The 24,782-nt window shown below is 39.5% G+C and overlaps 2 protein-coding genes across 2 annotated transcripts in view; both read left to right on the forward strand.

Moving 5' to 3' along the window:
* The window catches only part of LOC149923567 (uncharacterized), a 79,617-nt gene extending 59,234 nt beyond the window's left edge, over nt 1–20,383 (forward strand). Inside the window, exons 17-44 of the mRNA XM_090159821.1 lie at nt 2,597–2,719; nt 3,435–3,626; nt 3,695–3,803; nt 3,884–4,143; nt 4,408–4,527; nt 4,591–4,782; nt 4,844–5,017; nt 5,072–5,185; nt 5,245–5,367; nt 5,433–5,963; nt 6,021–6,146; nt 6,214–6,399; nt 6,474–6,650; nt 6,710–6,859; nt 7,581–8,228; nt 8,288–8,632; nt 8,704–8,884; nt 8,948–9,250; nt 9,341–9,504; nt 9,594–9,745; nt 9,813–10,123; nt 10,186–10,400; nt 10,467–11,165; nt 11,236–11,446; nt 12,452–12,649; nt 13,777–14,120; nt 15,242–15,766; nt 19,811–20,383. Of these exons, the coding sequence (XP_090015947.1) occupies nt 2,597–2,719; nt 3,435–3,626; nt 3,695–3,803; nt 3,884–4,143; nt 4,408–4,527; nt 4,591–4,782; nt 4,844–5,017; nt 5,072–5,185; nt 5,245–5,367; nt 5,433–5,963; nt 6,021–6,146; nt 6,214–6,399; nt 6,474–6,650; nt 6,710–6,859; nt 7,581–8,228; nt 8,288–8,632; nt 8,704–8,884; nt 8,948–9,250; nt 9,341–9,504; nt 9,594–9,745; nt 9,813–10,123; nt 10,186–10,400; nt 10,467–11,165; nt 11,236–11,446; nt 12,452–12,649; nt 13,777–14,120; nt 15,242–15,766; nt 19,811–20,119 (7,182 nt within the window). The 3' untranslated portion in view covers nt 20,120–20,383. The remainder of the gene's footprint in view (nt 1–2,596; nt 2,720–3,434; nt 3,627–3,694; nt 3,804–3,883; nt 4,144–4,407; nt 4,528–4,590; nt 4,783–4,843; nt 5,018–5,071; nt 5,186–5,244; nt 5,368–5,432; nt 5,964–6,020; nt 6,147–6,213; nt 6,400–6,473; nt 6,651–6,709; nt 6,860–7,580; nt 8,229–8,287; nt 8,633–8,703; nt 8,885–8,947; nt 9,251–9,340; nt 9,505–9,593; nt 9,746–9,812; nt 10,124–10,185; nt 10,401–10,466; nt 11,166–11,235; nt 11,447–12,451; nt 12,650–13,776; nt 14,121–15,241; nt 15,767–19,810) is intronic.
* Nucleotides 20,384–23,307: 2,924 nt separating this feature from the next.
* Nucleotides 23,308–24,782, forward strand: part of LOC149923570 (uncharacterized) — a 94,384-nt gene continuing 92,909 nt past the window's right edge. Inside the window, exon 1 of the mRNA XM_090159820.1 lies at nt 23,308–23,401. The gene's annotated coding sequence lies outside the window, so the exon portion shown is untranslated. The remainder of the gene's footprint in view (nt 23,402–24,782) is intronic.

Genomic DNA, 24,782 nt, shown 5'->3' on the forward strand with positions numbered 1-24,782 from the left:
ATAAGCTTCCCCCAAAGAAAAATCAAATCAGCCCTAAACCCTAAAGCACACGCCGGTGATGACTACGATCGTTCTAACATAGTATTTTTCCCTAAGTATAAAGAAATAACATTCTTGATGTCTTTTATGTAAAATAGTTGGACAGCTGTCGCGAGAATCGGCCAATCTAGGCTTAGAAAGCGAGAAATTAATGGTGAAAAAATAACACAAGGAACTCTGACAATCGTTCGTTTAGGAATTAAATGGCTCTTGAAAAGTTTTGGCCCCGCACTCGCTACGACTCATCAAACCTATCACCTATAAACACGAGCGTGTTTCGCTGGCCCCAAACTGCAGTATCTGTATAATAAGCGTTTTTTTAGGAGATAGTACTTTTTGGCTGTCTCGACACGCTTAAGTGGAGTGGACGGTGATTAGACAGCTCCGACTAGGGCAGGGATTGAGTACGGGTCTGCGCGTTAATGCGCTTTATTTGAATATCTAGTCGAGTCTGTAGGAAATTTAACGAAGGAAAAAAAATCTCAAACTGGGGCTGTAAAAATAGCACCGAGCGGTTATCTCGCACTTCCGATGAAATGGTTGGGACGCGTATGCGCGGAAAAAATAAAGTTAGAGCTCGCTGACTAGTCAGTCCGAAAGGGGGCGCTTTTTTGCCTTTATTCTTCTTGGCAATGGGCCAAATGACGAAGAAACTGTCTCGGATTTAGTGCCGTTTTGCATCTTAAAGTTAGAGCGGGTCTTTAAACGTTTTGTCCGCGAATTCTACCAAATTTCTCGTTGCTAGAGTAGAGGTGAAATCTCCACTACAGAGTTGGGATGAGAAGCAAACAGCTTGGGACCTTCTGGGAATACGAGCCTCTTTGAGTTTAATTTTAGTAGGCCAGGATGGGTACTCTTAGCTTCGCGAGAACGCTACTCCATAAAACCTAGAACAAATCTGTCAAAAACAAAGTCATTTTAGACGACTTATTAGCCAGAATAAGTTAGGGTTAATAGTATCGTAACCCCGCATTAAAATAATTACAGTCTGACGAACTCTTAAAGGGAATAACAGTTTGGATTTCTGTCACCAGGTCTAACCAAGTCGTAGCGCGTGTTAGAAGACTTGGTTCCTACTCCCTTTATATTCCGAAACTGCACTGCAAATACTAAAATGTCAAGTGCTTCCAATAAACCAAGTACCCGTTGCACGAGGAAGTTATTTTTATACTATATTCTATAATCATAAGTAAAATAATAGACAAAAGTATGACACTTAACGATTTTGGTTTATGATATTCGGTCGTGGGTGGATTGAGTAATCGGAAGATTTAAAACGCATTTAGGTTTAAAAATCGAAAATAACTACCTTCATAAACGAACTGAATGTTTATAATAGCGAATTGTATATCTCGATTCAATCATTTATCTTCATTTGCTAAAGTAAACCATATTATTACCGTTGAAAGCGTTGCGATTTTCAATAAGCTATGGCTGAACCTTGTCCGTTTCCTTACAGTCTCATCGACGAGAGCTCTCGGCATTTAACTACTTTAATTTGATATTTCAGACTATCATTAAAAAAATTAGCGTTAGGAAAATGCGAAGTTCCATACTCATGTTACTTATGATACAATTATAATTTTTTCGAAGAAATTACAATGATACCAAGTTTGTGCGGGTAATCTAAAGTGGAGATTTATGAGGGTATTATTAACCTGTTTTATTCATATAGAAGGATTAAGAAATAGGTCGAAATCGGGGCAAATTTACGCTAAAATCTGGGATGGGCTTGCGGATGCATTGGCGGAGAGAAATCCGCTTGTAATATAGAGGTCATTGAAATTCTAAGGCCAATTACGTGACGCCCACTCTCTTGACCTTCGTTACTTAATAGTTAGTAAGAATGCGCGCGCTGAGAACCAGCCCATTCTCACGCCGAACGCGCCGGTCACTTCAGCTACTATAGACCAAACTACGTCCGCTTGTCCAAAACTAACGAATTACACGACGCAGTCTTTACCCTTCTTCCGTCCTTTGAGCGAGCTATCGGTTGAGATACGACTTAGAGCGTGCAGATAGGGTTTCTCTAACTCTTTGGTGCTGGTATATCGTCCCACACTGTAACTCGTTCGCTCTAAGCCCACGCCGTCGCATACCAACTGATCCGAAGAGGGGCGACATTTTTATTTACCAATCTCTCGAATTCCATTAAGTTTTCCCACCAAAATCTTTACTCTAAATCCCTTTCTTTCTACCCCTCGAGGCTCGTTTCTAAACTTTATTCCGTAATTCTTTAGATTGGCGCCCATAATCAATTTAAATCTGAAAAGAAATAAAATCTGTCTGTAATTATTTCTAACATTAAACGTTATTAGTTCATTATCAAGGCTGAGGATATTATTAAGGAATGACACCGTCGTTTCAATCGCAAATGTACGATTGAAAATATTAAATATTAAACGTTTTATCGGCAATTTTATCTTGTCATTATTTTAGGGGTATATTTTTTCGGTTATTAAAAATTCGATTAGTGTTATTAAGTTTTTTTTTTAATATAGTGGTTGTTGTAAGCCTTTCTATGTATCTTGAGTAAGGGTACCATTTCTATTTGTAGAGCAAAGACTGGTTGCAGTTAAAAATACAAGAAATGCAACCAGCCATGACGGAGATTGGGGCGAACCTCGAGGAGGCTTTGCAACTGCAGCAACAACATCAGGAAGCTCTAGAAAAATTACAGGTATAGAATCGATTGTATACCATTGGACCGAAATCCCATTCGTCCGAATGTACCATTCAACCGAATTCCAATCGACCGAAAACCGCGTTTTGCGCGGTTTTCATTCAATATACCGTTAGTGATACATATTTATATATCGTAGGTTACGTGACGATAGTATATCTAATTTGGACTAAACTATGTCTTAAATATTTATTATTTCGTACCGACGTGTATTTTTAGACCTTTTTCCCTTGAAATTTGATATTTTCCGGGTTTAATTTTGGAAAATAACCTTGATAAGACCCGACGTGAAATAGTTGCCTACCATATCTAACCTAACCTAACCTAACCGAACCTAACCTAACCTAACCTAACCTAACCCAACCCAACCCAACGTGAACTAACCTAACCTAACCTAGCCCAACCTGAACTAACCTAACTTAACCTAACCCAACTCAACCTAACCTAACCTAACCTAACCTAACCCAACCCAACCCAACATGAACTAACCTAACCTAACCCAACCTGAACTAACCTACCCGAAGTGAAAACGAACCAGATTTAAATTTCCCATTCAACTGAATCCCGCCATGTTGGGCTATAAACGAAAATACTTTTCGGTTCAATGGGATTCGGTCAAACGGGATTCGTTCCAATAGTATACAACCATAGAATCACTTCGCGGACACCGTGTTTCATAGAGATTAACCATCTCGGTTTTGATTATCCGCAGACGAAACAAAGTCCAGTTGAGGAGCTCCTGAATCAAGCGGACGAGCTTATTTCAAACCAGAAACCCAGAGCCGAAGTGTATTCGGCCATGGCTGAGAATCTCGGCCTGGCGTGGAAGGACCTCAACGCTCAGCTAGATCAGAGGAGACTTATCCTAGACCAGGCAGTTGTCTTTCACACTAGGGCGAAAGATGTAAGACCTTCTATCACTTTAACTTCTAGAAGATGGAGTTTCGATAACCTTTCTTTTGATGCTCTTAGTTTTCGGAACGAATGGACCAAGCTCATAGAGAGTTTAGTGATACTTATTTACCTGAAAATGCGGACGCGTGTAGATCCCTTTTGGAAAGGATACACGATGTGAAGAAAGGTACTTATTAACCCGACATCTGGGGTGTGTTATTGTCTGGGTTTCCACTTCTATTAACGAGGTTGTTGAACGACTCGTAGGTATTCTGGAGGGTTCTATGAGGACCCTCAGCGAAGGCCAATCATTGCTGGAACGTCTTTGCGAAGTGGCTACTCACAGTATGGGGGATTCCAGGCCAGCCCACATGCGACACGTAGCTCAGCAGACGTGCCAGTTCGTAGAACAATACATGGAAAATTTGCACGACAGACGGAGACATTTGGAAGCTATGTTCTTGCAACGCAAAATTAAATTAGAACAGTGTTTACAAATGTGTCTCATTTACCACGATATTAACGAAGTAAGAATTCAATATTTTAAATCCGACAACTAAGCTACTGGAAGCGAATTTAGATTGCGCCCTTCTTTCCACCTAAAATCTTTAGCTAACTTTTTACACATGTGCTTGGTATTTCGGAGGAAATATTTAGCGATTCTCTCGGTAGGAGCGCTCTAGGTGAAGCAATTTGGAGGAAGGAGTTTTTGCTTATGATTCCGATCCATTAGTTTATTGGTCCAAGGTTTTACTTCACGTAATTTACACCTAATTCCATTGGTACTATAGATAAAACAGTGGCTCCGAACTAAAGGCGCCGATTCCTTAAACAATAAAGCACTGGGAGACTCCGCGGCTACGGCTGAGATTCTTCAACATGAACATGTCAAGTTTCAAGCTGAAGCGAAGGTACTCCGGTAGTTGTACAACGCCCGTTGAAACCCTCCTTAAATCTAAATTTTCGTCTTGTAGGAAGTTCAAGACCGAGCTATTAGGCTGTTAAGTACTTCCGAGCAGTTGTCTGCGGGTGGACACTACGCGGGGGAAGAGATTCGAAACAGGGCATACGAGACTCTGGAAGAATGCTCCGACTTGCTTTCCTCGTTGGAGAACAGACACGATCTATTATCTATGGCTGTTTCCTTCTTCAACGCGGCCCAAACGGTAACTTCAACTCCTACTCACTTTCGTCTAAGACAATTTTTTAAAACCTTCATCTACACAGGCACTAAACAAACTCGATCAAATGGAAGTACAAGTAACGACCGACGCATCTCGAATTTCTACGAATTTGACCCAAACAATCGACGACATAACCGGTCCAGCACTGCAAGAAGGCTACGCTTTACTGGACTCGGCTGGAAGGCACGAACCAGGTTCCCAGGGAGTGGCGAGAAAAGTACTTATTTAGAGAGTTTGTTTCGAAGTCTTTTACTAAATCTAATCGTACCAGGTTGCCGAGCTTGAAAACAGACGTATTAAATTAAGCAACTTATGTACCGTTAACGAATCCGAAAACCAGGAGAGACAGTTAGCCTTCAAGAAATTTATGGATAATTATACTATTGTACGTCATGGATATTTATCAATCTCATTAAATACGATTTAACGAGAGCTTTATTATAGTTAAAAAATTGGCTTGTCAACGTTGGACAAGCTTGTCTTCAAGGTCATCAGGACATGGGAAGTGTCTTAACGATGGCCAAAGATTTCTTAGAAAGGCATGAGAGATTACAGAATGATCTCAGGGTTCGTTTATTTATAGCGCAAACATTCTTCGACGTAAATTTAAATACGCTTTTTTGACTTTCCAGATGAAAGGAATTGAAGTAGACGCGCTATTAACTACGGTCCCAGCTTTGATACGAAACGGCGGCGAAGAATCCGAGACGATTCACCAGAAGGCCGACGAATTGAGACAGGGCTGGGATCAGCTTCGCATGCTATTAGAAACTAGAATATTATTAGCCCAACGGTATCTTGGCTTCCATAAATTAGCCGTCCAGTTGGGCAAAGAAATGGACGGTATCGAAGACGCCATGAAGGGCGAAAAGTCTCAGTTCACTGAGTCGACCTTCAGGCAGCACGAAGAACGTTGGGTATCCGTGCAACAGATGATTTTGCAGTTCAATAACACGGGAAAGAACTTTATCGCGGATGCCAAGAAGGTACAGGACCCTTACTTGGATACGCAAAGGGCTATAGTTTGCGTAGAACATTTGCTGGAACACGTGAAACAACGCAAAGACGCCTTCAACACCCTTTGGGGCCATTGGAAGGTGGAAATGGCCGAGGGTAAGGAGCAAAGAAATCAATGGGAAAAGTTTACGAAGGAAGCTCAAAGGGTAAGATAAGATTATTTTTCGATATGGTTTGGAAATTTACGAATTAACGCTTCCTAGACGTTGGAAGAAGTTCACACTTTTGAACTCCAGCTATTCCCTATAATTCCGTCCGAACTTCACAACGCTGATTCCATAAGAGATCATCTAGAACGAACTGAGAATATTCTTGATTCGAAAATCACAGTACTATTCTTTGTTTAATTTGAAAATCATTGTGATAATACGCTAATTTTATTAATTTCAAAAACAGCACGTTTTCACCGAGCTTGACGTCAAACGGAAAACGGCGGAGTTATTCACCGTCAAAGAGATCCAACCACAAAAGGACCGATTACAAACGGAATTGAGCTCGAAACTACAGAGCCTTCAAATGAAAGTCACCGAATACCATGTCCTATTGTCCATGATGATCGCCTTTTTTAAGAATTTTAAAGAGGTTAGTTTATGACAAAGTCATAGCTGTAGTGGTGATTCGAGTCTTGTTTAATTTCGGGAATTTTCCCTCTCAAGTTGGAAAATATCCTAAGTAAGCAAGAGGTTCAGTACAAGACTGCCATGCTGACTTCCGAATTAGAGAGAGCCGAAGCTACGGTTAGGGAACACGAGGTTAACAAGCACGCGGCTCTTGACTTAATTCGCTTCACCAGAAACGAAGCCGATCAAGTGATCAATAAAATAGAAGCGGTGGTAAGATTTTCATAGCTATGAACGTTTTGGATACATTTTAAATGCTTAACAATTTAAAGGAACCACCGATGGCCGCCGTTAAGGATAAAGACAAAATTAACACCTTGATAGAATCCAGAGAAAAGGGAATGGAAGCCATGTGGGAAGAGCATAAGAAAAGGCTCGAACAGAACCTCCAATATTGCCACTTCACCCGAGATTTACAAGAAGTGAGTTCGGTGTACCAAGAACGAATTCAGGCTCCTAAGAATATGTGGTAGTCTCTAGTACTACACTTGGATAATTCGTAGAGAACGTCCGTCTGCTTTTAATTCATAAAAAGGAACATAGATGACTATAGTCTGTGTGAAAGAGTGTTACGAAAAATCGAAAGCAGACGAACTTTCGCTACAATGAATGTCAGCTAGGAGCAACAGCTCGGGGAAACGTATAAATTAACCGCCAAAATTTTAATTAATCATAAAAAATTCGATTAACTGTTTATTTATGGATATTATTCGCGACTATTATACGATTTGATATGCAACAAATAAGTTTTTATTCGGATAATTTTTGGATATGGATATAAAAGAAATTAACGGAACATTTCTTATCCGAACGCCGAGCACTAAACACACCAGCCTCACACAAGGAGGACGCAGATAGCCTTTAAATACACTAAGGCAGTGTTGTGTACAACTTTCATTGGACGAGCCTTTACGCTGAATGTTTCACGGAAAAGGGGAAGATAATTTCCTAATTTTCCGTTTCCGACCAATGAAAAATGACGGGTTGCGTTCTTCTTGTGTGGGGTGCTGTGTTTGCTGCTCCTAGATGCCAGGATGAAGTTTGGAAGCTCTGCAGTTCCATATTCTTAGGAACACGAGTTAAATTTTCTACTCTATACTTTACGCAAGGGGATAAATAATAAATTTGGCGCTTATAACGCAGATTAACCACCATCTTGACACGCTTCAAGCCCAACTGAACAGCATGAGAGGCAATTATGGCGATTCTCTCCCAGCGGCTAAAGTTACGTCAGTCGCGTTCGTTCAATTTGAAAAGACACTCGAGCTACTTGAAATTAGAATACGCCAGTTTGTCAGTACGGCGGAAAGGATGTTGAAGGACCAACATGTTGAGTCCAGGAGCATCCACAACGAGCTGCAAATGGTACAGACGAAATGGAGTACTTTCCACACCCAAGTGGGCGAGAGCAGGAAGTTTATCGACATAGCCATCGATTACTTCAGTTTGGTCCACGAGGCCGAGGATTGGTTCCGAGAAGGAAGTCAAGTTTTGATTTCCATCGCCAGGAAATCGACCAACTGTCGAACGCCGCAGGAGGCGAATAATCTGCTCAATGAGGTTGAGCAGTTCTTAAAACCGGGTGAACGGAGGCAACAGGAAAGGATTGATAAAATATCAGCTCTGGCTATCCAATTATACGGAGATCCAACACATACAAGTACTATACTAGTATCGGGCAAGAACCGCGATATGCTAGATTCATTCGCGGTCATCAATGATGAGCTATCGACCTTAGCGCTGAACTTGAAAGTAGCCGAGGAAGACCGCGCCAAAGAAATAAAGGAAAAGGTAAGGTTCGCAATTATGGTAGATCGGAAAGGTACAAAAGTTAACTGTTTAATTCGAAGGAGGACGCCGAATACGCCCTGAAAGCTGCTCAAGCGGAGGCGGCGGCGGCAAAAGCAGCCGCAGCCGCCGCCCAAGAAGCTGCTAGAGCTTCTGAACTTATGGCCAAGTCGAAACCTATGGTGCGAGAAGCCTTCCAACAAACTATCATATTCAAACAAGAAGCTATTCCCTTGCCTCCCAAACAAGACCCACCACCCGCGCCTCCACCACTGCCAGAGGTACCCCCTCAGAAAATTCAGCTACCTAGTCCCCCCATCTTTGTAGTGCCTCTTTCGAACGTAACTATTATGGAGGGTACCAAGGTCACCTTCGAATGCAAAGTGGAGGGTTTTCCTACTCCTTACGTAAGTTCTACAGAAAATAAATAAATTTTCTTCAAAAGATGACATTTCGAATTATTTCACTTTATAAAAAGGTTCAATGGTTGAAGGATGGTATCCTAATTCAAAATAATCCCGACTACGTAACGTCGTTCGAAGATGGCGTTTGTAAGTTGTCCATTGAAGAGACATTTGCGGAAGACAGTGCTAAATTTTTTTGCAAGGCAACGAACGCGGCTGGCGTAGCTGAAACTCAAGGGTCTCTTACCGTCAAAGGTAAACAACACGTCAAATAATTCATTTTATACTTCAGTACGCCATAAAACTTTTTTTGTTCAGAATCGCGTCCTCACGAGGAACTAATAGCGCCTCGGTTCGCGAAAGATATGGTGTCGGGTAGCGTAGAAGAAGGAAAAACGCACCAGTTTGACTGTACCGTGACTGGTCACCCTTTGCCATTGGTTTCGTGGTTCAAGAACGACGTTTGTATCGACAATTCGCCAGATTATGTCTCAAGTGCCAATAACGGCGAATGTACGCTCTTGGTTAAGGAGTCCACTCTCGAAGACGATGCTCGATTCACATGCAGAGCGACTAATCCCGTCGGAGAAGCCGTCTGCAGTGCCAAGCTATCCGTGATTCGTAAGTTAAAATCCAACACGTTATATTTTTATAATACGCGTAGGAGTTGAACTTTTTTATATCGAACATTTTAAAAATAAATTATCGCAGCTCTCGCCACCATCTCAGCTCCAGTTGTGTTAACTCCGCTATCGAATGTGATGGCCAGAGCGGGCCAAAAATTGAGACTGGAATGTCGAGTTAAAGGAGAGCCTCTGCCTACCATAACTTGGCTGCATAATAATAAGGTCATTAAGGATAACCGGGACGCCAAAGTAAGTTTTTTTTCCGATTTCAAGTATAACGCGAAAGAAAAAGAGTAGTGAAAGATGTCTTGGATTCGAACCAATTTTTGACGATGCAGTTACAGTACGACGGTGACAGAGCGGTCCTAGTCATTACGGAAGCATTCCCCAAAGACGCGGGCACTTACCAAGTACTCGCGAAGAACGACGCAGGGGACGCCGCCTCGTCTTGTACAGTACTGGTCAAGGGAAGGCTACCATTGGAGACATCGTACGTTGTATCCTACACTAAGAAATGTTTGGTTTTCTTTAATAATGTCTAATTTAACATCTCCCAGGGATTCCGAGTTAGCTTCGGATATGGAACCCATAAAACCTCAAGTTATGAAACACTTGACAGACCAAACGGTAATCGAGGGAAGCCGGACCAGAATGGACTGCGTAATAGTTGGACAACCAGAACCGGAAGTCATATGGTATCATAATGGAAAACCCGTCAAAGAAAGCGACGATTTCCAACTGCTCTTTGAAGGTGACGCTTGTACTTTAATTATCAAAGAAGCCTATTTGGAAGATTCTGGATCCTATAAGTGCGTTGCCATTAACTCGGGAGGCGAGGCGTCCACCCATTGTACATTATCCGTTGACCGTAAGTTCTCTTAAGAAAAATATTGATGGTATTAAATATTAATTACGCAATGTATACCTTAGCACTGAGTGAAATGAGCGATGTGGAACGAAGCCAACGTGATGTCCTTATCTCCGTGGAAAAGGCAATACCACCTAGGTTTACTAAGTTGCTAAATGACGTAGCTATCAGTGAGGGCAACCAAATAGCCTTGGATTGTCAAGTCGCTGGTGATCCCGAACCTTCTGTTACTTGGTTCAAGAATGAACAGTCTTTAGTAGCGTCCAACCGCTGTCAAGTAGGTTTAGATAATCCTATAATTCATCAAATTTGAGCACAATCTAATAAGTGTATACACGACTAGATAAATCAACTTAACGATGGACAATCGTTCTTCACGATACCGGAAGCTAAATTAGACGATAGTGGTTTTTACTCTGTTAAAGCCTCTAATAAATGTGGTCAAGCTAAGTGTTTTTGTACCGTTACCGTCACCCCAAAGAAGATCGCTCCCATTTCGCCGCAGAAACCAACCGGGGAGAAAACTCCGACTTTCACCAAACACATCCAAGACACTCACGTTCTCCAGGGCAGCGAAGCTCAGTTTGAATGCGCCGTTGCGGGAGTACCCAAACCAGACGTCAAATGGTCGTTCAGAGGATGGCCGATTCAAACTGACGCTCAGCATAAAATCGAGGAGCTAGACAACAGCCATAAACTAACGTTGCCACAAGTTAGACTCCAAGACACTGGTCGTTATAGCGTGACGGCCGAAAACAATCTGGGCATTTCGACCTCTTCGGCGATGTTAACCGTCGAAGAGCCTTTCCAAGAACACAAATTCATGGACGGTTTCACGGAGCAGAAGGTGCATTCCTCGGTTATGACTAAGAAGACGTCCATTATGCAGCAAAGTAGAATAAGCAGCGTGACGCAGCAATTTGAGAGTGGCAGTACTGTACAAGTACACCAGTCTTCCTCCATAGAACAGCAGGGTATGAGCATAGTCAGCGGCCAATCACCGCAGTCGTACCATAACCTCGAAAAGTCGGAATATCACCAGGTATTTTATTGTCATTTATCGCTCTTCAAAGCTCGATTCAAATCTTCCGTTTTCCCGCTAAAAACTACAGAACCTTAGCCACGGAATTCCTGAATTTAAACCGCTTTCGCTTCCTGGTGTTCTGTCTGGCTCCATGGAGAGATCCGAGGTTGTCTCACAGCCCACGATTACTATGGAAGTTGCGCAGTTACCCCGAGCGGTGGCGCCACGATTCAGTAGGCCAGTTACGAGTGCGTTAGTCAATGAAGGAGATAAAATAAACCTGGAGGGCCATATTGAAGGTATTTTTGTTTCTCACTAACAGGGACGTCATTTCAAGATTTTTCAGGAGGGGGCAGAACTTGAATGTCCGGGGGTCTGGGAAAACCGGCTTTTTAAAGGGGAAAGGCGCGTCAAATTTAATATTTTTCGGATTTTAAATCGAAATAGTTGTTGCATAATTTAGGATAATAGACAGAACAAAACTTTTTCTCAAGATACATCTGGCAAAATGTTTTGTTACACACAATCCTAGAGGATTTATGTGTATTAGTTTCACAAATGGTGTCCGCCGCCGCCGCCGCCGCCGCCGCCGCCGATGTTCGCACGATTTCTCGCGGCACGTTAGAGGTACAATGACACATGATACGTCAATCAATTGGAAAAATAATTTCTTCACCGGCATTTCTAACATTTGTGAGATGAGGGCCCCGGAAGTGGGGGCATTTGCCCATTTTAGTAATTGTTGGCGATTTAATTTCGGGCGAATTTCGACTTAAAATGTACATAACCTTTTAAATTAGTACTGATTATTTGTGAACTACGTTTTAACAAATTTTAATTTTAAGTGAGATTTCTGGCCAATTCTCGAGACCCAACCGACACTCGTACGCGCTATTGTGATATTTGAATTTCGTACCAATTGATACAGGCGCCATCTAACTCCCAAAAAATTCGTTCGCGTGTCGCTACCTCATTTCCAAAACCCAGTAACTCGAAAAATTCGTTTTCTCTAAAAATTAATCTAAATTAACGTGTTCCTCTTGGCTTTGTTAAGTAAATGTATCAGCTGATTGTAAATTTGTTTTAATTTAAATTTAATATTGAAAATATAGTTAATACATCGAGGGATTGTGTACTTAAATGTTCTTGACATCTTGTTCTGTACGTCTATTTGTGAACTTTCTTACATCATACAAATTCAGGGGGGGGGGTAGTATCCCCCTTGCCCCACCCAAATGACGTCCCTGTTCACTAACCTTTTTCGAAATGCTAGGTCTTAACGTTTGTTTTTAAATTCACCGTAGGTCACCCCGAACCAGTCGTTAAATGGTTTAAAAATGGAATTGAGCTTTTCAGTAAGGCAGGTCTCGACGTAACCTACGCTAATGGTAAGGCAACTTTGACTGTTGCAAAATCTTGCGAAAACGACACTGCTAGGTATTCTTGTACGGCTACAAACGAGGGTGGAAGTGCTACGAGCAGTGCCGATGTTGTCGTTAAACGTATGTTCAATTTTATTGCTTTTGTCCTTCATTTTTGCTTGCTTTAACTAATTATTGCGCTTCGAAAAACTTATTTCAATAAAACTACAACGCTAATATAAACACTAGCTTTAACGAGGCTTTAAATGTATCACTGGGTTCTAAAGCGGGAGGTTTGAGCGGGGTTAATATATATTATATACATGTATAGTGCATAGGCCTAAAGTACCACGAGCCGAATAATATATTTTGTACATTCGCTTTTACAAATATAAAGTATGAACTTTTACACAGCGGCTGCGGAATAGGGGGGTACAGGGGTACATTATACCCCCACAAATTGCAATGTACCCCTCAAATTAATATTAATTATATTTAAAAATATGAAGTATGAACTTTTACAAATATTAAGTTTGAAAATTAAAAATATGAAGTATGAAATTTACAAACATAAAGTATGAACTTTTACAAGTATAAAGTTTGAAATTTACAAATATGTATAGTATGAAATTTACAAATATAAAGTATAAACTTTTACAAATATAAAGTATGAACTTTTACAAATATAAAGTATGAAATTTACAAATATAAAGTATGACGCTCTACGTCTCTCCGTCCAAACTTTATATTAGTAAAGTTCATAATCTATATATTTGTAAAAGTTCATAATCTATATATTTGTAAAATTTCATAATCTATATATTTGTAAAAGTTCATAATCTATATATTTGTAAAAAATCATAATCTATATATTTGTAAAAGTTCATAATCTATATATTGGTAAAAGTTCACAATCTATATATTTGTAAAAAATCATAATCTATATATTGGTAAAAGTTCATAAGCTATATATTTGTAAAAGTTCATATTCTATATATTTGTTTATATTATATTTTATAAGTTCATAATGTATATTTTAAAACGTCATAATCTATATATTTTTTATATTTTATTATATTTTTCATTTACGTAACACAAAAAATACGAATAAGTATAAATTTCTTAACGCCAAATTAAACAGTTATCTCTGGGATATACCGGTGGTCAGTTATCTTTATGATACATGTATTTGAGTGGTCAGTGGCTAGCTAGTTTTGCAGCAAGTTTCTTTACATCAAGTTCGTAACTTTTAAAAATCAAATGTACAGCTCATCGAGTCCCACCTAAGTTCATTCAACGCCTCAGTCCGGCCGTGGTCAAGTCGGGCGACCGAGTGACCTTGGAAGTACAAGTTGACGGCCATCCCGCTCCCGAAGTGACGTGGTACAAGAACGAAGTTCAACTTCGAAACACTCCGGACACCCGAATCAAGAGCGAGGGACAACATCACTCACTGGTCATCCCCGAAGTCTTTCCCGACGACGCCGGCAAGCTGATGGTCAAGGCGGTCAATGCCGCCGGGGAAGCCCAAAGCATAGCCAATTTAATAGTCGAAGAGGACGTGTCTCCCAACGGATACCGAGAATATTCGGTCGTTGAGCAGAAACACGAGGTGAGCTATCCATATATTTGCCGATGGGACTCCAAGTAAGGCTGCCGTTGGACGCCAATGGATGGGGAAGTTTCATGTTTTATATTGTACAAGGCAGGCGACCTGGTATTACGAGAAAGCTTACTATTCAGTCCCACTTAACTTTGGGACTAAAGGTAATGGGAACGGTGATATATACAATGTGGTACAATATGTGTTAGACATTGTGGTATTTATAAAACACCACGGTACTTTACACATTCCGATTTTATTATTATAGTATTATAATACGTGGATTCTTAGGCCTAATGGTTAAAATAGTTGCGGTGATAGTTCTCAAACATTAAAACGAGGGTTTTCTCTCGTTCCGCGTTGAAGAGGACGAGCTGATGAATAACCCTTCTAGGTCTTATAATTTTCAAAATATATTTATTCTAGTTCTAACTCGTTAAAAATAATATATATATTTTAGCTACGTGTAATACATATTTTTTAATGACCAATTCGTGGGTAAGCTTTTCTAAAAGCGAAAGCCTATCTTTACGATTAAAATTTTTCCATTTAAAATGCGGATTTTATAAGTAGTAGACGCTAGGCCCTGTCTTGTACATAAAAACATACGTATATGTAATTGCGCAACTATAAGGTTTTTGCTAGCTAAAGCTTGCTGCTGGGCATTTTTGTGTAAAGAAATATATAGTCTTGGTTTGATTATGACCCACTATATGCACTATGTTCCTTTTAAAATAAAATTGAAAATTGTGTTTAATGTATTAGAAAAAATAAAAATCTAAATAAAATATGCACCGTAGTTTTCGAAAATACACCGTAGCATGGTTTTTCACTTATTGTTGATTGTGTCGATTTACGCGATGATTGAAAATATATGTAAACATTAAAAAACACCTGTCTCTTTCTTAACAACCTGTTTCCAATTTGTTACTACTTTTACTACGACAATCACAAGCACTGTACTAACTAATAATAAAACTCTGTACTAACTGGATTTGCTATTTGGTAGTTGCTAACTTCTAACACGATTTGAACTAATTGGATTTCTTGTATTTGGTGTTGGTACTGTTGAACTTTTCTAAGAGCGCACTAAAAGTCTCTCCCCCAAAATCGCTTGTCTACCATTTCAGTTTCAGTCCAAAATGGCATCCACTAAAACAGAAAACCTGACGCAATTACGTTTCCAAGAAGTGAGGGACGACAGGGTGATGTCACCTAAACCACCTCCGCCCGAACCACCACCGAAACCGGTGGCTCCAGTTGAGTCCAAACTATGGAAACCCTCCAAGGTTGTGGGGTCTGCCAAGATTGGGCCGGTTGTGGAAGATTCTTGCGACGAAGATGAAATTTATACTCTGGCGCCTTTAGAAGTAATTGTGCCGTCACCCGAACCGCCACTAACGTCGTCTTTGGGTTTGTTGAAACAAGCATCCCCCATTCAGCCAATTACCATAAATACCATGGATTATCAAGAGACTGTAACTCGACAAGAAAGCATTAGGACTTCGGTGCAGTCAACGCCCAAATCTTCTCCTAGGCCTATTATAAAGAAGGAGAGCGATTCTGCCCACAGCAGTCCCAGACCCAAGAAGGAAGTGGTCATTGAAGAACAACCGATTATGGGCACCGAAGTACGGGCTCCCATATTCTCTGTGGTTAGTATTTTTGATACGCGTACATTCTGTGTGTTCATAACTGTGAGGGTGTGAAATTTAGGATTTACGCAGGTAGTAAATTCAATAATTATTACATTATTATCAATATTTTCACAAAGTCGTAGATCAACATAATTTCTGTGGGGTGTATAGGAGACTTAACGTAATCTAACTATAGACTTTGCTTCGTTCCACAATGTGGGCGCAGCCATTTTGAATAATCCATGAGCGATTTCTTGCTTGTTTGTTAGTAAGTAGTATATTTCCATTGCACCTACTTCCAGTAAGAAAAGTACCATTTGTCATTTTCTAAATGGCCAGCCAGAAAGTTGATTATTTTATATACACTCTTTTTAGAAACGTGTACTGGGCGCCGCCATTATCGTACAGACAACCAACGAGCAAGCCCTCTACCGCAGAAATTTCATCCCCCCAAAACCGTTTTTTCCATCACCCTACCCGTAGACTGTAAGGTAATGGCGGTCGATTGGGAAGGCGCGTTTAAGAGTCTATAGCTAACGTAACCTTCGTAAGTCTATTCAAGTTAATCAACATTTTTAGCATAGGGCGGATTCGCCAAGGGAATTTTTGGTACTAGATAATATTACGAAGTAGCTAGAAAAGATGTCTGGTACTATTAACTAGGGAAAATAAAGTGGTCAGGAACAAGTGGGAGGAACTTAACATTTATCGGCAATACCACCGGAGACTGGCGGATTAACCACCACCCAAGCCCCTTGAACTCTAGTAAGCCTACTTCTGACCTTTCTCTGGCTTTGTCTCCCCCCACGTTTTGGTAAGCTCCTAGCCCTAGGCTTAAGACTACTCAGCTTGTTGGTTAATTCACCATTTTTGGATTGCCTAAATTCGTTTTTAACGTGAATATCTCCTTTATGATTTAAAAAAGCCGAGAGATCAAACTAAAGTTGCGATCAAGTTACAACATTCTAGACAGATATTTCTTCAGCTTTTAAAGATAAATCTGTCGATAATTTGGCAAATGGGTCACATCTTTAGTTCGCTCTTTGGCTGTTTTGGCGTTGTGAACGTGGTATCCATGCAGAAAGAACCTCTGCTGCAGGTATCAGCAGAGTAGCCAGAAATTCGTCACAGAGTGTTGGGGGAAGACTGTGTTAAATTTCAGAGTCGGTGAATTTTACATTTAAAGCTACGGCAAAGATTGGAGGTGGTAACACGGAAAGCCACCTGTGTCTAAGCCACTCGCAGTCATGCTACAAATAGTGTCGGCCCCTTTACCGAAGTTTATATTAAATATTGATTAAAGTAAATGTGATCATCCATTTTCCTTTGGAACTCGGACCACTTATATCCGACGGGACTCGTAATGTTATTATACGCCATCAAAGAGATTTTATACGCGTAGAAAGACGAATAGTTTTTTTTAATAAGTCGAGTGACGTGACATCTGTTGTCAGTTGCTGTAAGCTTTAAAGGTGTTTCCTAAATTAGTATTTAGCTAAAATATTACATATTTTGCGAATTATTACGAATAAGAGCAGATAAGGACTTATTAAATTAATATACAGTTAATATATTAAATATGTTATGAATTATTATGAATAATTAGATTTAAAGGGTACCTTAAAAGTTAACATTAACGACAAATGATGGGACCTCGAAAGCTAACCCACTATTTATAGTGTGGCGTTACGAGTAGCATTGGATATATAAACTTGTAGAGGTTAACGGTTATAGTAAGTGTAGGGAACTGTAGGCTCGCGTGTCATGAACGGCTTGTCAGCACCTTCCTACGCATTGTAACCCGGCAACCTGTTTAAAGGCATTAGAAGTCGCAAGATGACTTGGACCTAAGGCGGTGCCTGGTTATTATATAAAAAAAGTGGTACGAGTTTGGATATTCCAGGTAGGCAATACCCTACCACTAGCGCCGATACATGGTCAAAAGAAGTTGTTTCGCGTATTATTTAAATTGTATATTGTCTGCAAGGGCAGATTTAGGCATAGTCTTTATGCCTAAAAATCAAAAACAATTTAAATTAAAAATTAAAAAAAAAATCCATTATGCATCTGATACACCCAAACTTGGTTTATTTGGATAGGCCGCAAACAGTTTTAGTCCAAGGACCCAATTTTAGCGGTCCGCCCCTGATCGTCTGGATAGTTATTGAAGGCCTGTTTCTTGAGGGATAATTGTATCCAATCAAAGAGGTGTTTTACGATTCGAATGTGTTTTTTTCGCTATCGGTGGCACCAATCTTATTAAATTGAGGCGATTTTAGGGCGTTAACCGTTTAGCTTTCCCAATTCAGGTTAAATAACTATCGTGTCAAGACCTAACTTACAAGGAGAGTACCCGAGGTGTTTATTTCCGATTTCGTTCAAAGTCGGGCGTAATGTAGGCCTATATGAGATATGAAATTTCTCAAAAGGAGACGTTGCACTACCCATTCGATTTGCCATAGCAACCGAAAATGTTTTTGACCACTTACAACGAAAATAAGATTTTTTCCTTATTTTACCCAAAATTTGTTACAAATTTACCCCAAAAATGTTACAATTTACCCAAACTTTATGAAATTTACCTAAATATGATCCAAATTACACATTTCGTGATTTTCAAAATTTTTATACATTTTCGTAGCTAGGACCCTGTGAAACCGAGAATATCCCATGCTTTTTTAAATGGAGATTTTTTGGTTTTAAGTGATCAAAAACATTTTCGGTTGCCATGGCAAATCGAATGGGTAGTACAACTTCTCCTTTTGGGAAATTTCATATCTCATATAGGTCTACATTACGCCTGACTTTGAACAAAATCGGCAATAAACACCTCGGGTACTCTCCTTGTTAGTACCTACAGACAAAGAGCAAAACCACTGCTTTGAGTCTAAGGTGCTGGATGCGTTCGGCCTCTCACCCCATGTTCGCGCTAGGCCGAAAACCAGCAGAAAAGGTTCACTTTAAACTAAGACCATTTACACCTGGACTACAATGTCAACGTTATAACTCCGATTTCAGAGTGTCCGCTACAAAACACCACCAAGTGGAGAAAATCCGCGAAAGTAATCCACAAACATGCAGCAACCCCCCCTTTTTGATCCCCCTTCTTTAAGAGGCGAACGGTTCGCGCTCTCTTCCGCTGTTTTTCTCGGCCTCGCCCCTTGGGGAGTCGGGGTTCGTCTTCATTTCTAGCGGGGGTCTAAATAAATTTTCGGTGGTCTGCAACTTCTCGGCCGTTAAGTGGTTAAGCCTAGGGCCCTACGCAACAATAATGCCGGCTATTCGGTGCTCTTATGGTGCATGCAAAAACGATAATCGGTATATTCAAGACAATATTAAGTTAATTACGTTTCCCAGTGTAAAACTGGAACGTGCCAAATGTGATAAGTGGGTCAAGGCTTGTTGTAGGTAAGACCTTACAATGAAAGATTTGAAGAGTCGATACTCGAACCACCAGCCTATACTATTTTACGTGTGCTTGTCGCATTAATATTTAATTAAACATACCTTCAACAAGTTCCCAAAACGTTTTAGGTGCAATTTCAATAAACTTTGCCATGTAAATAACGGGCGAAAATTGGTCACGACTCGCGGGGCGACCGAGTAAAATGTCGGGAGAGGAGGGTGACGCTATGAACGAAAGGAGCACGAAGGGAACGCGGTTTTTCAGCCCGAATTCCCTTGTGGACGATAGTTGCCTCTAAATAACGATGGTGGCGTTGGGGTAGCGGCGACACTAGCCTAACAACAACGCCTATCTTCATTGCAGTCCAGGTGTAAATGGTCTTAGCTTTAAAGCAGCGGTTCCAAATTCTTTTTGCTACGGAACCTTAAATTATACACCTTATTCTGCCGGAACCCCAACTGATTTTTTTTACTTATCTTAAAAGACTCTTGGCACAAACAAAGATGGCCGCGCTGCGAATTCTTGGAATCCCTGTCACCCTTCCACGGAACCCCGGGGTTCCGCGGAACACCTTTTGGGAACCGCTGCTTTAAGGAATAGAGTTGAGTGTTTAAGACTAGTTTACAAGATCTTTTGGCGTTATTTTTATCAAACAGCCCTTGAGGGACTTGCTATTACACGCGGGACAGAGCGTGACACTCGAATGCCAAGTGGATGCCCATCCAAGTCCAACGTTTCGTTGGTTTCGCGACAAGCAGCCTATCATGTCCTCTTCCGACCACAACATTGTCAGCTGCGAGAACTCCAGCATGTTGACCATCTCTTCCATACAACCGGAAGACAACGCTACCTTCACCTGCGCCGCCGTCAACGCCGGAGGAAATAAAAGCACCTCCTGCCAGATTACCGTCCAGTCTTTTAGTAAGTACAAGCTTCGTCCTCCTCAAAAATTTGTCTTGTGGTAGAGGCGAGTCTTAGCCACTGTTTCCCGCGTACCACCTCAAGCTGCGTCGCCAATGTTTCATAAACTATTTACGCGTTTAACCCCCAAAACGGGACATAACAGAGTATAATAAATAATTTGGAAATGCCAAGCTAGGGATAATCGAGCTTTTCCGGCACTTTTGACGCACCCTCAATTCCTCTACCGTCTTTCTTCCTTTTATCACTTTCTTCGAACTTTGCTGTGTTACTCATTGATATAATAAAAACAAATCTTTCTCTGTTTATTTTTATTCGTTGCCTTGAACCGTCATGTGTGTCTTTAGTATCCTACACCAGTCTACAATTAATGTTAGAATATCGTACATCTTACATTTTAAACTATATCAGCTAGAGATTACTATGGGCTTTTTCTTTTTTTTTCACCTATTGCAAGAACACGAACACCTTAGGTAAACATAAACGCATTAAACGCCTATTCACCCGAGCTAACATTTTTGGCCAACTTTGGTGGTTAACACAGTTTTCTACTCCAGTTCACAATACACGTTGCGAAAGTGAAATTTTGCGTGTTAACCGGCAAATACCATTACCGATTCTACTGCAAATTTTGTCAATGTACATAAATAAATAAATTAATTAAAAATAAAATTTCAAATAAATATAATTATTTATTTTTGTGCAATCAAAAAGATGTGTACAATTTTTTAATGTTTAAATATTAGGAGCTAGGCCTCGGTAAAAAACCCGGTTGTTCCTTAAAACGAGTCCAACAATCTGCATTTCAGTGGCCAACACGTTGTCGAAATCCATTCCCACGGAACAAATCGGTTTGCGACCCGCGTTGACCAACAATGTTTTGCAAAAATGTTGGTTTATGGAATAGGTCTTGAGACTTAGCCAACACAACCATAACTAAACAGAACATAAAAAGCCACTGATCTAATTATAAAAAATATAAGAACAAGGCCATACTTTTAATACAATACAAGACCATACTTTTAATAGAATACTAGACCATACTTTTAATAGAATACAAGACCATACTTTTAATAGAATACTAGACCATACTTTTAATACAATACAAGACCATACTTTTAATAGAATACTAGACCATACTTTTAATAGAATACAAGACCATACTTTTAATACAATACAAGACCATACTTTTAATACAATACTAGACCATACTTTTAATAGAATACAAGACCATACTTTTAATAGAATACAAGACCATACTTTTAATAGAATACAAGACCATACTTTTAATAGAATACAAGACCATACTTATAATAAAACACAAAACCATACTTTTAATACAATACAAGACCATACTTTTAATAGAATACAAGACCATACTTTTAATAGAATACAAGACCATACTTTTCATAGAATACAAGACCATACTTTTAATAGAATACAAGACCATACTTTTAATAGAATACAAGACCATACTTTTAATAGAATACAAGACCATACTTTTAATAGAATACAAGACCATACTTTTAATACAATACTAGACCATACTTTTAATAGAATACAAGACCATACTTTTAATACAATACAAGACCATACTTTTAATACAATACTAGACCATACTTTTAATAGAATACAAGACCATACTTTTAATACAATACAAGACCATACTTTTAATAGAATACTAGACCATACTTTTAATAGAATACAAGACCATACTTTTAATACAATACAAGACCATACTTTTAATACAATACTAGACCATACTTTTAATAGAATACAAAACCATACTTTTAATACAATACAAGACCATACTTTTAATAGAATACTAGACCATACTTTTAATAGAATACAAGACCATACTTTTAATACAATACAAGACCATACTTTTAATACAATACTAGACCATACTTTTAATAGAATACAAGACCATACTTTTAATAGAATACAAGACCATACTTTTCATAGAATACAAGACCATACTTTTAATAGAATACAAGACCATACTTTTAATAGAATACAAGACCATACTTTTAATAGAATACAAGACCATACTTTTAATAGAATACAAGACCATACTTTTAATAGAATACAAGACCATACTTTTAATAGAATACAAGACCATACTTATAATAAAACACAAAACCATACTTTTAATAGAATACAAGACCATACTTTTAATAGAATACAAGACCATACTTTTAATAGAATACAAGACCATACTTTTAATAGAATACAAATCACAGTACTTGGGGCAAGATATGCACAAATTATCTTATACTGTCATGAAGGCATATCTTACCGAAGAGCTGCACTTTGTGTTCTTTTATAAGTTGGGTCTTAACTAAACAGTCCAGCCTGGATATTATAAGGTTAGGGTTAAAGTTGACAAATGATAAATATTCCCTTAAGCTTGGTAGAGTGGGAGATAGGGCTACGGAGCAGGCGACGTTATGACGTTAGGAAATGGGTCATCATAAGATGGGGTAACAAAATTTTCACCTACTGATATTGGGTATCGACATATTGTAACAATAGCAAATTTCTTTAATCACGGATACACTACAGGATATAAAGAACCTGCATTAAAATACTAGCTTTCTTCACGGTTGACGTTGGGGTAAATGTAACCCGCCGAAAATAATCGAACCCGATCGAGTCCTTCAAAAATTTAATGTCTAATGGAAGTGATGACGTTGGGACGGTAACAAAAAGGTCGCCGATTCCGTTACTGCTCGGGGTGAGCTGATTTTCTCAGCCACTCTGGTAAGGAAGCTTCTGCAGTGTATCCTTGATAAAGTAATTTGCTATTAACACTTTCACGTTTCCAGGCCAAAGATTTCATACGAACAGAGAGGCCCGAGCGAAATTGTAGTTGGAGAAACTTATGTTTAAATCACTATACGCGGGATATGAAGGTGTAGAACTGAAAAAGTCTAATGAAACTCCAAAAATGGCAGACGGAAATTAATATTTTAATTGTCTAGAATGTCTAAACTCAAAACTGAAATACTATGTAATTAATTTCTAAAAATGACAGTTCTAACACAGCAGACGTGTTACTTTATATATAGAACCTTGATTTGAAATGAAAACATTATGTAAACATCTCCCACTGAAATCGTTGATCTATTTTTGGGTCACTTCTGGAACAGCGATTAGTCAGTCGATTCCTGGGGTGTTGCCCACGGGTGGTTAGTCAGAGCATATTTCTTAGCTTCTTCATCATCGTCACCTGTGTCTTAGGGGCTATAATTTGTTAAGCGTCTTCATTTTGGTAGAATCGGCGTTCGGAGCTTGTTCTAGCAATTTAAGACGAATCTTTCGAGGCAAGTAGACTTAGGCTATATAGTCCCTTAACTTCTAATTTCAACATTACCGCTTCAAAGGCTTTTAACTTACCTCCGATAATCCCCCGGGTGTCTTCTGTCTTGTACTATCTGTTTTGCCTGGCCTGTGCGTGTTAAATGAATTTTTGATAGGGTAGAAATTCTTTATTACTCGTTTGATTTCTTGTACGTTACAATTCAATTCAACTGCTCGATCTTTACAATGTTAGTTTCCCTACCATAACCTAAAGTTCTGTTTTGAATACAGTCTTGAAATCAGACGGAATTTTAATTTTTGATGAAAAATTATCAGGTATATTTAAAAGTGAAGTATCCACATTGGAAATAAAATTTAAATCTATATTTATTGAATCGTAATAATGATAACGTGGATTTCAAGAATGTAGTTCTATTATAGATCGCGGAATTCTAAAGATGTCCCAACGTTTTGTATTTTTTCATTCTTTATCCATGAAACCTGTAATAGAAATTGAACTCCAGCACTGTTATGAGTAATTAACTTACGATAATATCCGTTTGCCACTATATAGTCAGTGTTTAATCTTCGCTGACCGTAACAATATGATAATTAGGGCACTAGGTTAATCCGTCAACATGCCACACCTGAAATTATTAACACTCGCAACTAAATTATCATGAAATCAAACTTACGTAACAAAATTTGTTCGTTTCTGACGTGCCTTCTTGTTTGTTTCGCATTAGCTGGGCTCCCGAAATATTTGAGGAAAAAATGAAAAATCCACCCACACCGGAGGAACAAAAAGTCAAAATTAAAACTTTTGTGACTTCGGAGAACCCGCGGGTTATGTGAAAAATGTCTCAATTTTTGAATCCTGCCACCTGATGACGCTGGGGATTATGTCCTCGGCCGCGATTGGTAGAAGAGCGAAGCAGAAACTGAAAGGGGTTCGCAAAGACGGCGGGGTTCCAAAAATGGGCTCTGAAAAGCGATCCCACCAAGCCTACGCCGTGCTCCGAAGGGGTGGGTTTCTAAATTTAGCGTCTCCTTGTCGTCCTCCGGGATGCGGAGATGATGCTGGGAAGAGTCATCTTTTACCGGCTTTTTTCTTCCGTTCCCGCCCCGCGCATGCGTCTTTTCTCCACCAAAAATCAACTCTGTAATTAGTTACCAAATTTTTTTAGACCGGCGACGCTAGCTTAGGAAAGGTTGGCCGGGCCATTTCACTTCGAATTCTCCAGGCCTATGCGAAAAGATACGGTACGCTTGATTTGAATATTTTGGGCGGTAATCGCTGGGGCTATTATTATTATTACTTAATGATTTACTAACGGTAATTGTCCGTCGAGTGTGTTAATTGCGCGTTCGAATTCGACTATTTGATTGATTGATTATTGATAA

This window comes from Leiobunum rupestre, chromosome 10 (assembly GCF_980474605.1).
Source record: "Leiobunum rupestre chromosome 10, qqLeiRupe1.1.hap1, whole genome shotgun sequence".
In the NCBI taxonomy this organism is placed as follows: Eukaryota; Metazoa; Arthropoda; class Arachnida; order Opiliones; family Sclerosomatidae; genus Leiobunum; species Leiobunum rupestre.